The 13,010-nt window shown below is 30.3% G+C and overlaps 1 protein-coding gene across 5 annotated transcripts in view; it reads left to right on the forward strand.

The window, feature by feature from the left end:
• Positions 1-13,010, forward strand: part of LOC118180007 (protein FAM13A-like) — a 123,537-nt gene that overhangs the window by 93,698 nt on the left and 16,829 nt on the right. For all 5 annotated transcript variants that reach the window (XM_085813318.1, XM_085813316.1, XM_085813317.1 and 2 more), the window contains 7 exons: positions 722-824; positions 974-1,030; positions 2,357-2,419; positions 5,372-5,430; positions 5,546-5,604; positions 5,714-5,795; positions 9,575-9,783. In XM_085813318.1, coding sequence (XP_085669444.1) covers positions 722-824; positions 974-1,030; positions 2,357-2,419; positions 5,372-5,430; positions 5,546-5,604; positions 5,714-5,795; positions 9,575-9,783 — 632 coding nt within the window. The remainder of the gene's footprint in view (positions 1-721; positions 825-973; positions 1,031-2,356; positions 2,420-5,371; positions 5,431-5,545; positions 5,605-5,713; positions 5,796-9,574; positions 9,784-13,010) is intronic.

Below are 13,010 nucleotides of genomic sequence, written 5' to 3' on the forward strand. Positions count from 1 at the left end.
TAAACACAATTAAATGATTTTCATTGTATAGAAGACTTTTTTAGCTTTGTGTGTAGACGTATATATTTAAATTGCTGTTTGTTTTATAGTAAATGATTGTATTAGTGTAGTTTCTATTTTTGAAATTAGTGTACAAATTTTTTATCTAGTATATTTTTAGAGTGCAAAGCATTTAAAAATGTGATCGTAAGGCTACTTTGCAACAGATGGAAAGTTTGGGATCTTGAATAATGAAGTATCTCCTCCCCCCCAGATTTAATTTCATGCAGTGATTTTTTTAAAAGGGCTGTCTTTGAATTATGGTAGATCTAAATAATTATTGTAAAATAAGAATTCCCATTTTTCCCGCTCAAACATGTTAAATTAAAATTGTGAAGGAATTGCCATAGATGAACAGAAGTTTCCATGTATAAATAGAATTAGATATATTTTTAGCTTATGTTTGGTATGTATTTATTAAAAGTTAACTATTACAGATGTATTCAAAAAAGCAGATTAAGCAGCTTTTGTATACATTGACATCTGTTCGTAGATTGTCTTAGCTATTCTCAATGCACATTGTAAACAGTTATCTTTTTTATCACAAATACTAGCTCTTAAAAAATTTTTTTTGTGGAATTATTCATGCTTGAAATTCCATTAGTATCATGTTATAATATTTTATATCCAGTAGGAAAGCTGTTATGTATACAAATAAAAGTTACATATTTTAATTTTGTAGAGCCTGTCCGTTCCGAGCATCATTCAAGCTGGCCTATGATGAAGGATGCTCAGGATGATGATGCTTTACTCTCTCCCTCTGTACAAAGCCTTCGCAAATCAAAGTATGTTGAGAATGCCTGGAAGTGTGAAACATTTCTGTAAATTTAAATTCGAAGCTTATAAATTTTGAGTTTTTTTAACAGTCTTATACTTTTTAAATTGTTAATATCTGCAGTACAGGGCTTTTTTTTTTAATATTATTCATTTTTAGTTTCTATGAAGCTCCATTATCACCAAGTGCATATAGAAGCTACTTATCATACAGAAGGTAAGTCATTTGAAATTTATTTTGCTTGTTAAAGAGTTAAATTAGAATTTTCTTTTATATAATTACAAAATTGAAAGAATCTTAAAAAAAAAAAAAGGGGGAATGCAAAAAAATTGCTTTTATAATTCTAAACTCCATTTTCTTAGAATTTACTTTAGCATTTTAGATTTTTGAACTTCAGTATCCATTCTTACGAGAATGTAAATGTGTCCTGTTGTGAAAGAAATCTTACACCTTTAATAAATATGCTTTTATAGATTTAAACAAGTTAATTCATTCTTTCCAGAATTATTGTGGCAAAAATTAAGGTAAAAATTGTTTTTTAAAATCAAAGACCTAATGTTGATTGTACATTTTAAAGTTATGATGTATAAAATTGAATTTAAGGTATTGAAGTCCTACAGGCTTTCTTGAATAAAGTAAAGATATAGGCCAAAATTCATTTTCTGAACTTCAGTATTGGTTTTTTTCCTGAGAACTTAGAAATTTCTAAGTGACAAACATGGTGAAAGCTCCCACATTATAAAAGAAAATATAATCCTAAAATGTTAATGGATTTTCTTTGAACTCGACAAAGGAATGTATCAAAGATTAAAATCGAAGGAAATTGTTTAGATAGAATTTTATTCTGAGGTATTTTTGCTAGTTACTCAAATCATGAGAGGGAAAAATTTAATAACTGGGTTTGAAATGAGCTAAAAAACATCATATAATGTTTATAATTTAAAACATTTGTGCCCCCCCCCAAAAAAAAACGTTTTATTAGTGCAGTAATTATTTCTTAAAAATATATAAATATTTTTTGTAAACAAACAAAAGTAGGTCCCATGTATTTCATAGTGCAAATTCATCTTCAGTCAAATTTTCAAAAATTAAGAAGTTAAAATTAGTCTCATCATCATGTGCTTATGTAGCCCACCAGCGGCCGAGCGGTAAAGTCGCTGAACACTGGTAGTTCGGTCCGAGGTTCGAATCCCGCGAATGGGCTGGCTGCATGGGCATTTTCGTGGTTTTCCCCATGTATAACGTGTATACGAGCCAGTTTCCCTTAGGAAGTCCTCCACGAAAGGCATCCCTTCCCTTAGGCAGATAGCCCTAGTGTGCTTTGCCATAATTAAATACACCACACCATCATGTGCTTATGTATGTGCATGAGAAAGAGATGAAAAATTCATGAGGAGCCAATATTTGCATGGGATTTTTGTATACTTTAAATCTAAAATGTTGACTTCATTAAATAAGCAAATCAAAATGCAGTATGTATGTGCTATATATAAATATTTTATTTTTAACAATATTCTAACTTTATGAAAAATGTTCTTTTAGTACTCATTTGGATCCCAGTGTACCTCCATCACCTCCTGTTGAGCAAGAGGATTTTGTTAAGAAGTACGTAGATAATTTTTTCGTTAACTTCATGCCTTTCCCCCCTATTTATATTCAGTTTTTTAAAATTTGCTCTGTTGTAAATGTAATTTGTTAAGTAAATAAAATTAAATGCCTATTTTGATGAAATATGCCTATTTGATTAAAAGAATGCATTAACTTGCTTAAAAGTAATTTATATTAATGAAGAAAACTAGACTTGCTATTTCATGATGCATTCTTGCATAAAATAGCTGAAAGTAACTAATGATGCAGTGACGCTTGAAAAATTTTCATTTATGCTACATAGATTTCAGGTTTCGTACGATCCTTAAAAGTCCTTAATTTTTTTAAATCAATTGTTTGGTCCTTAAAAGTTTTTAATTTCGGCTAAAATCATGAGAAGGTCCTTAATTTTATTCAGCTGAAATTTGCCTTTTTTTTTTTTTTTTTTTTTACAAGTGCTATTTTGAGTGTGAATTATCATTTTGGAAGAATATTTTTGGTGATTCACTGACAAATGTGATTATCTTTTGAATCTGTTCATGGGTTATAATTTGTTCCTGTTTCTAATATAGAGAGAGGGTGGGCATACTGGAGCTTCTGAGCAAGGCGTGAAACATAAGCATTTCAAAATTATTTCATTTTTTTCTAATGAAGAGCTCTTAAACAACTTTCTGCTTTTGTGGTGTGAATTCTTTTTTATGAAACAGCTCGAAATTTGGTGACTTATCAATATTCCAGCTATTTTAATATCAGTTTCTATAGAAAATTTTTTAATCTGAGAATCTGGGAATTTTCCATTTTTTTAAATAATGTATTGAAATTATATTTAAGAAATTACATTAAAATAAAACATTTATATATTTTTTTTGCTGTCATATTATGAAGAGACATTACTTTCTGTTTTGGTGACTTATATACAGTATTTTGAATATGAAAAATAAACAAGGTAATAAAATGCTATAAAACACAGTTTACAGAACAGTTAATAGCGAAAGCAAAATAGCTATGTAAATAACTAAAAAATTTTTCTTTTAAATTTTTTCATGGTAAGAAGTTTTCCCATGCAATTATTTCAGAATATTCAAAATTATCAGAATATGCATAAGTTTTCTCTATAAAAATAATTTTCCACTTTTTTTCCTTTTTTTTTTTTTTTTAATATTTCTGGCCTTTTTCCTGTTACAGAATTGGTAGGGCTAATTTTTCTTTAGGATTTTAGACATTGCAACTTGGAAAGTTTAGAAGGATTTGAAGGCAAGATTTACAGACCCACAATTCTACAAGGCTGCAGAAAAATGTGACAAAATCAAAAATGTTTTCATTTTATTAACACATAATGGATGTATTTTACAGAAATTTTATGATAAATTTCTTACATTGTGAAGAATTTTTGGAAGGACAGTGAAAATACCATGCTTGAATGTTTTACTTCTTGATGCTAGAAGTCTTTTTCTTAACATGTTTATTTATCTTTATTTTCTCAACTTTTCACTAGACACAAGCATGGAAAATATAAAAAAATATTTCTAATCTTTTCATATAGACAGGCATTTATAAAAAAAGAATTTTTCTTTATTTTCTCAACTTTTCACTAGACACAAGCATGGAAAATATAAAAAATATTTCTAATCTTTTCACATAGACAGGCATTTATAAAAAAGAAATTTTCTATTAATAAAGAAATTGAAAACTGACAATTTAAAAGATTCACCTTATATGTTTCAATGCATTATACACATGGCTGGCGCTGGGCATTTTCCTACCTGATGCATTCTCTGTGGATCCTAAATTCTGCCACTGCCTTCCTAATTATGCTGCTTAATGCTCTCCTAAATTCTGTTCCCAGTCCCTGTCCTAAATTCTAAAAGTTTTGCCATTTCTAGTTTTGTTGCTCGGTGTGTCTCTAAAAATTCTGCCTCATTGGCTCTGAAACCAACCCTTGCCACAAATCATTTCATATTTATTTGAATGTTTTGTGTGCATTTTTTGATTTAAAAGCACTTTTCTTAATAGAGAAAAAAGTGGATTTTGTAATTTGGGAGTTATCTCAAGATCAGAAGATTGCAGTGAAATTCTACAGGATAACAGAATTCTTATAGGTGAAGATTTTGTAAAAATAAATGTTTTACTGATTACAATACACCAAAATGACATTGCAATCATATATCTTGTGGAGAAAAATAACTAGATCTTACTATTAGCTTGAATGATCATACTTAAATTTCTTTCAGTTGTAAAATTTATCTAATCTTGGTATCATGAACTCACCTCATTTGAATTTTGTAATATGCAATTCAAAATGATTCAGTACAATCATTAACTAGAACAGTTACTGGTGGGAGGTTTGTCCCATGCCTTATTATATAGGGCTGAAGTTTAAATTGGTAGAAGTGACGGAATGGTAGAGATTGGCCAAAGCCTTTTGGACACCTATGTAGAGAAACTAACGAATGTTTTCTTGTAGCCATTCTGGATCACTCAACTAAAACTTCTCTTGTCACGATTGAAAAAAAAAAAAAAAAAAAAAAAAAAAAAAATTATTTCTGAAAAGAATATAAAACAGAGAATTTGAAAGTAGCAGAATATGATCATGTTGCAATTAACCACAATTATACAAAACTGGATGTTGTACACAAGCAGTTGAAAGAATGTGAGGCAGTGCAAAATGGCATAATTACGCTTATTAGAGTTTATGTGTCGAAAATTACATAAAGTTGTAACATATCTCCTTATTCATGGCCCCTATGCAAATTTTTATTAAATCTGTTATAATAAAAAATGTCTTTTTTGTTTGTTTTTGTTGTGCCCATATAGCGGAAAGTACCAATAATTCCACTGCCATTATTTTAAATGGCAGTCGAATTTTTGTTATATCTTATAAGTAGCATGGGAATGAATCTTTTAATCTGAAAATATTGTCTTAACAGTATATTAACAGTTTAATATTTAACAAAATGTTTTTGTTTTCAGTTTGATTGAAAGCAGTGCTGTGTCTGATTCCATCAAGCAACTTACAAAGAAAATTCACAGTATGTAATATATTTCTCCTCATTTTAAACTATAAGAAAATGTTTAAATATACATATCCCTGTGGAATAAATTATTAGAAGTAACTTAAACTCGCAATATTGCCTTCTCAACTAGGTATTAAAAAACGAATCAGAAAATTTGATGAAAAATTTGAAGCTGAATTTGGATATAAGGTAATAATTTCAATAATATTAAGAAATTAAAGAATTTGTTTTTATTTTTAATTCAAAGTTTAGATAACATATTAGCATGAAATATTAATTTTTATTTTTTTACTCCCAGCCTTCTCATGCAGAAAAAGCTAATAATTCAGAAGCAAAGAAGTTAATGAATGATTTATATAAAGCTAGAAAAGAATTAAAAGGTAAAGAAATTTCTGCATGTTATATGTTGATTTACTGGAAAATTTGAATGTGTTTCTTATAGTAAAATTTCTTTAATTTTACAGTATAATTCATTTTGTTATTAGAAACAAGTTTAATTAGGTAATTCTTTTGTTATGGCATGACATACTTTTATTGCAGATTGTTTAATAATAAATTATCATTCTTGGTAATAATTAAAAGAATAATTTATTTACAAAAAATGGCATGAGAAATATTTTCATAAATACTATGTTATTAATATATGTAAAAAGTTGTATGTACCATTGTATGTAATACAGCTGAAAATTATACTCCCTTAACAATGCATTGCTTAGCAACCAATTTGTTTGTCTAATATTTGGCTAAGGTTTTTGTAACTTTAAAAATTTATTTCGAATGGTGTATTTGGTCCAAGATCCTTGAACTTTTGTAACTTTTGTTTTCAAATTTATAACTAGATTTTTAACCAATTTTAAGTACAATATAATTTATTCATATTTATCAATTAGAAGAAATAAGCTTTTATTGAACATAATGCAGTGCATGCTAATTTTTACTAATGCAGTAACTTAAAATATTTTTATTCAGAATCATTTTATTTGATACATTTTATATATTTATTGGACTGTACAAGAATATTTTCAAGATTATTGTAAGATTCAAGATTTGCTGTTCCTGTCTAGAAATCTTTGAACATGTGATGTCATTAACTCATAGTCTACTCAAAAGCTACTATTCTATACTTCCTTTGTGTCTCTGTTTTTCCCACTTCAATGAAATTCAATAAAATCATTGAAATTGATCATTGGGGGAGGGCATAAATTTGTTTATCTGCTGGTCATGGACATAGGTTTTTAGGTTGTGGCTGATAACTAACTGTGCTGTCAAATTGCTAGTCTGTTACTTATAACTGGTTGCTTAAATGATGTAATTGTTCCCCCCCCCCTTGCTCTTTTTTTTTACTTTAAAATTTTTCACTTAATATGCTGTCTGAAAATTCACATTTTGCTTGCTTAAAATTTATTCTTTATTGAACAAAGCAATTAACTATTACCGTAATGAAAGATCTGAAATTTGATGGTAAGTAACTTTATTAATTAAATAGTTTCCAAAGTTAAAAGGGGAAAAAATTGGAGGGGGATGTTTGTGTGTACATGTACGTAACAGTTGTCACCATGAGCAGGTATGTAGAATTTAAAACTGATGAATTCTGCAAGAGTAGGATGTGTCTTGGAGCAAGTTTTTTTGTTTTTATTGTTGTTTTAAATCTCTGTCCTTGTTTTACATATATTAAAGGAGATGAGAACAAAAGTAAAAGGAATTATTAACCAGGTGGTTAAATCAACTTGTGAAAGTGCATTCTTATATTCCATCAGACTTGTACTTTTCAGTTTTGGAGGTGGAAGACCTGGCACTTCATTCAGGTTTAAACAAAATTTTACTTACTAAACTTGAAAAGCTCTTCAATGAAAGATAGCATTTTATTTGCTTCATTTGGCTTTAACCCCTTCGCGCCGACTGTCACGTATACGTGCCAGCAACGAGCACACTTATCTACCGGCCGACACGCAGGCGTGCCAGAGCATTGTTGCATTCTCTACCGACTGTCACGTATTTGTGCCAGTACCTTGGAACGTTTTTCAAACTCTAATTTCTGCCACAAGATGGCACTGTATATCCATATGGTTTCAGATACATGTGCATTAGACCTTCTACTTGAAATGAGAGAAGCATGATTCACATACGTGTGTTTTTGATTATATAAACAAACGGGGAACTAAATGTTTCCGAATGGCATGATTTATGACGTCTCTTTAAATCGCACGTGGTAGTTGTTTATTGTAAGTAGAAGTTTTATATGCGCTAAAGCGTTGAGTATTTCCGTTCACAGTTCAGTTTTTAGAAAATAATTAGATCTTGTTAGACGTGAATTCTTTCTGTTTTTACCGTTTCAATGTCGAAGCGTCGAAAATGTTTAACAGAGCATGAAATAGCAGAAATGATGCAAAATATTTCAGATATTGATTCTGAAATTCTGATATTCTGATATTGATTCTGAAAGATTAACTGAAAGACATTTTCCAAAACTTTGTTCAGAAGAGACTGATAAGAAAATGAGACGACGATGCTTCGTATGTTCACATTCCCGGAAAAATCCTCCAAAACGGCAAATGAGTTATTACGAGTTAAAGGAATGTAACGTAGGACTGTGTGTAGATCCCCATTTTAAAATTTTTCATACAAAAAGAGAATTTTAAGTAATATATTTAGTTTTCAGATTATAATGTTAAAAGTCATAAAATGGTGTGTAATTGAAATAAAATGTGTAAAATATGCATTTAAACAAGAAATAAGGTAATTAAAGTATATATATATAAAAATATCTATAAAGCATAAACCGTTTAAATACTCTATAGAGCATTATTAAACAATGCGCTGATACTTCGGAAATTTCATGGATTTAGGCTTAGTAGCAAAAAAGCCCCCGGCCCTGGAGAGACGCTCACGGAAGACACTGCCGGCCTCCGCGATAAGCGCGCGTTTTCGCTACCCGGCTCGAAGGGGTTAACGAATTTTGTCTGTTGTTGGTTTGTAGTTGTCACACAGTTAAGATTTTTCTTCTGCTGTCAGCATTTAATCCAATGATGATGGTTATTAAGTTTTTAAATTAGCAAAACAGCAACCTCATTTTGGCATAGATTTTTAAATAAGAGAACTTTTTCCTCCTGAAGAAGAGGGATCTTTGTCTATACTAAAATAAAGGCTGCTGTTTTTGCTAAGTTTTACATTGGCATGTTTCTTCCAATTTAATTAATTTTTTAGTTTGTATCCAGCAAATAAAAAATAAAAATACCTTTTTTTATTTTTTTAAAGAAATCGAAGTAGAAAGTTTGAGATAATATATTTTATATAGCTGTGACTTACAAATCAAGTTTCAAGGAATGTATATTAAGGAATAAATGGTCTTAAGGTCAGGGAGTGGTGTTTTTGTGTGTGTTTCATAAAAATTGGTATGTGCGAAATGTTCTATAACCACTTAAAAGTTTCATTTTTCTGCAATATTCTGACCAAAAATAAGCATATTTTTTACAAAGAATTTGGTATTCAATTTCATTACATGTATTCAAATCAGCAAAGTATTTCAAGTATTGCATGTATTAATTTCAGAAAATAAATGTTAGGGAGGGACATGCATTTTTTAAATACTTACATTCTGATTTCTTTTCAAAATCGAGCTTATATCGTTCATTATTATTCAAAATATTCTGAAACTTGAAGATAAGCAGAGTCCAATATCACAAGTAGGTTTCACTATCCTTCCTTTTCTTAGCAGCACAGAGCCTAAACGAAAAGCTGATCTTGAACAGACATTTATTAGAAATACTTCGAAGTAAAAAAAGTGGGGAAAATCAGCACATTGGTGTTGAAAAATAAACTGCATGAACGATGTGCAGGAAAATCAGGAAGTCCCTTTTATCGCACCCGAATGGTTCTAAGGCGAAACGAATTTGTTTATTGATCAGTAGTTAATATAAATTGCATTTTAGAAGTTAGCATCTTCGGTTGATGTACATTGTTATGGTGAATACAAAATAAAATTCTGGCATAAGCTTGGAATTATCTTGTAAGATCATCATTAACATAAATGTGTGCTAGAATGATTTACTTTGATTAGTTATTTAGCATTGTTTTTGTGACGACAGAACTTGTATTTATTTCATTACAGTTTTTGATTCATACAAGAAACTTATTTATTATTTTTTTAATATTTTTGAAGCTTTAAAAGAAGAATCTCATCTTGAACATGTGAGTTCGGCATCCAGTTGGCATGCAACCAGAAGTTCTCACATTTTAGGTGATACAACAAACCACTTTCAGAAAGCCACCAGTAAAGGAGCAAAACCCTCAGTAGAAGATTCATTTGGTGTCACAATGAAGTCTTTGGCTGATGACAGAAAAACTGCAAACAGGCCAGAGAACGTAGAGGTAATCTGATGTGAAATTTGTCTGATCAATATAATCCTGTAATTGTGTTAGCATCTTTGCAGAATGATTAGATAACATCATTTCTGGACCAGCACTGTATAACTAAAGAGTAGATTAACTTATTAGTGTCAATTAAGACTGTAAATATTTTCTCATAAACAGGCCGCGCCAAGCCTGATCGGCGGCGTCGTGCAAATGTCTAACGAACACCATTATCTAGTGATGATATTAACGAAACATTGCTTATGGTTAATATTTAAAATGAAGCATTATTAACTTAATAATATGAAAAACTTTAAAAAAATGTATTTTATCTTTTTTCTAAATATACAAACATTTTGCTTTGTTAAAACCCGCACTCAAACATATTTATACGTACATACATTTATGTTATAAAACACCGCTCAACCTGTATAGTGGTTAGCGTTGCTGACTGCCGTGCCGAAAGGCCCGGGTTCAAATCCTGGAGAAGACATGGTATCCGTAAATATATAGTTTCCATTTGGTTATAAAAATGGGGACACTCTATCTATGCTAGGCAAAAGTGCTTTCAAAAGGTCGGTGGTAGGGGAGAAAGGGGTGGGAGACGCTCGGACCTGCCCTTCCAGAGCACTCTCCATCAAAATTGGGGGCAAAACTGAGCTAAATTGCACCGTTATCTGTAAATCATGCTCACGGCTGTTGCCGGCGGCACGTGTATCTTGCTCTCCTTGCCACGAGGAATTATGTGGGCGTGGGCTGACTGTAGGTCAGCTTATTGCTTAATACTTATTTTGTGTCTAATGTTGCAACCATATTAATTTGTGCACTATTTATCTTTTTTTTTTTTTTTTTTTTTTTTTTTTTTGTGATTGTTTGTTGTTATTGTTAGTCTATATAGAAAAATGTAAGTGCAGTTACATATTATGCTAAATTTAGGTTAGCTTTTTAATTCAGAAAAGCGACGATTTGAGCCTAATTACTCGAAATTACTTTATAGTAGTTTATTTTATACTTTTATTTTTATTTCCTCTTTTTCTGTTTTTATTTTTCCCCAGATGTCAGAAGAAAAACAGAAAATACTGTCTAAGTAAAAGAACGTAATGAAGAAAAGAAAGTGAGAGGAAGACTAAATAAACCAGAACTTTAAAATTACTCAATTTTGCCTAAACCCGAGGAATACCCAAGCTGATGCTACTAGCACTAGTTGTGCATCAACATCTCAGCTACCATTGAAATTACCAAAAGAACCTAATAATTAGAAAGAGTTAGAAAGTGTTTTCACCCGGGAATAACCTTTAACTTCAATACAGCCGGCCGGAAGAAAAAACCAAAACTTGGTTTCTAGTTTCAGGTTCCTAAAAGGCAAAAATGGACGTAATTTTTTTAAGATGTACTTTTCTCGAACTTTGCCAAACAACTAAAGAGATTAATTCGATTTCTTAGAACGATTAATTCGGATGTCAATTCGGAATTTCAAATTTTATTAAATAAAGAGACTAAGCATTGGCGCGATATTATTGAAAGAATTAATTATCTATACCATTCAGTTTTTAGCCAAACAAAACTTAGCCCTCTGTGGTTCTAGTAACAAATTATTGTAAAGAAACAATTTTTTACAGTGTATAAAAATGATCAATGATCATCGTATCATATCAAAATCTGGGATCTTCGTATCATGTTTGTATATATTAATAAAATTCAAACTAAAATAATATGCTTCATTACTTTGGAGATAAAATTCAAAATAAAACAGCTCGTTAGGGAATGATATAAAGCAAATTGTTCTAAATAAGGTCTAATAGGCAAAGCATTTTTCAATTTTACATGATTGTACTCCTGATGCCAGCCATCAAGAGCAGATATCAATTTGTATGAGGTATCTTAATTTAGAAAATACAGACATGAGTATTGAAGAAAGGTTTTTAGTATTTTGTATTGCAACAGATATGACCTGTGGAGGACAAACAACATTCATATTAAAGACTTTATAGGAAAATGGTTTAGATATCAGTAATTTACGTGGCCAAGAATACAACAGTGGTTTAAACATGAGAGGTAAACAGTTTTTGAGTAGTTATGCTCAAATCGTTGCTTTTCGGACTTTAAAAAATTAACCTAAATTTAACATAATATGTAACAGCACTTACCCTTTTTTATGTAGAAAAACAATAACAACAAGTAATCTCAAAAAAAGATAAATGTTGCACAAATTACTATGATCGAACAGTAGTCACAGAATAATGATTAAGCAATTTGTCAAATGCGTCTACCCTTACATACACATCGGCATCAAGTATTTTCGCGTTCAAATAAGACAGAAGAGAACACCAGAGACAAACTCCTGCCTTAGTTATAACTTTCAGTCAAATAAGAGAGTGTGCTAGGAGGAAGAGGCACTCAGACCTAGCAAGCTCGAGGCTGCCTTAACACAGTTAAATGCCCGGTGCCCGCCAAAAACATTGCGGATGAAAACGTCGAGGAGAAAACATCACAGATCCAAAATATCGTGGTTGAAAATAAAGCGGTTAAAAAACTTCACAGTTTAAAAACACAGTCGTCAAAAATATTGTGGTAAAAAACAAAGCTTCTAGTAACAAATTATTGTAAAGAAACAATTTTTTACAGTGTATAAAAATGATCAATGATCATCGTATCATATCAAAATCTGGCATCATCGTATCATGTCTGTATATATTAATAAAATTAAAACTAAAAAAATATGCTTCATTACTTTGGAGATAAAATTCAAAATAAAACAGCTCGTTAGGGAATATTATAAAGCAAGTTGTTCTAAATAAGGTCAAATAGGCAAAGCATTTTTCAATTTTACACGATTGTACCCCTGATGCCTGCTATCAAGAGCAGATATCAATTTGTATTAGGTATCTTAATTTAGAAAATACAGACATGAGTATTGAAGAAATGAGTTCAAGACATGAGTACAAATCATTGCATGACATTAACATCGCATACATACATTTTTCAGTCTTTAAAAAAAGTTGTAAATGCATATTTGCGTAATGAATTGTGAGTACAAGAAGAAAAGAGGATTATATTTATTTTTATAATTCATAATTTGAATTAACTAATACATTTTTGTTGAAAAAGTGAGAAGGAAACCTGAGCATTTAAAACTGAAAATGAGTAGAAAATTAATGCAACGTATAGCATTTAATAGAAGTTTTAAGCTTATATAGTTAACTAATAAAGGTTATATATAAATTAATCTTTTTTTTTTAGTTTTA

The sequence above is a fragment of the Stegodyphus dumicola genome, chromosome 3 (assembly GCF_044657685.1).
Source record: "Stegodyphus dumicola isolate Sdum_Otavi_A_Nest chromosome 3, ASM4465768v1".
NCBI lineage: Eukaryota > Metazoa > Arthropoda > Arachnida > Araneae > Eresidae > Stegodyphus > Stegodyphus dumicola.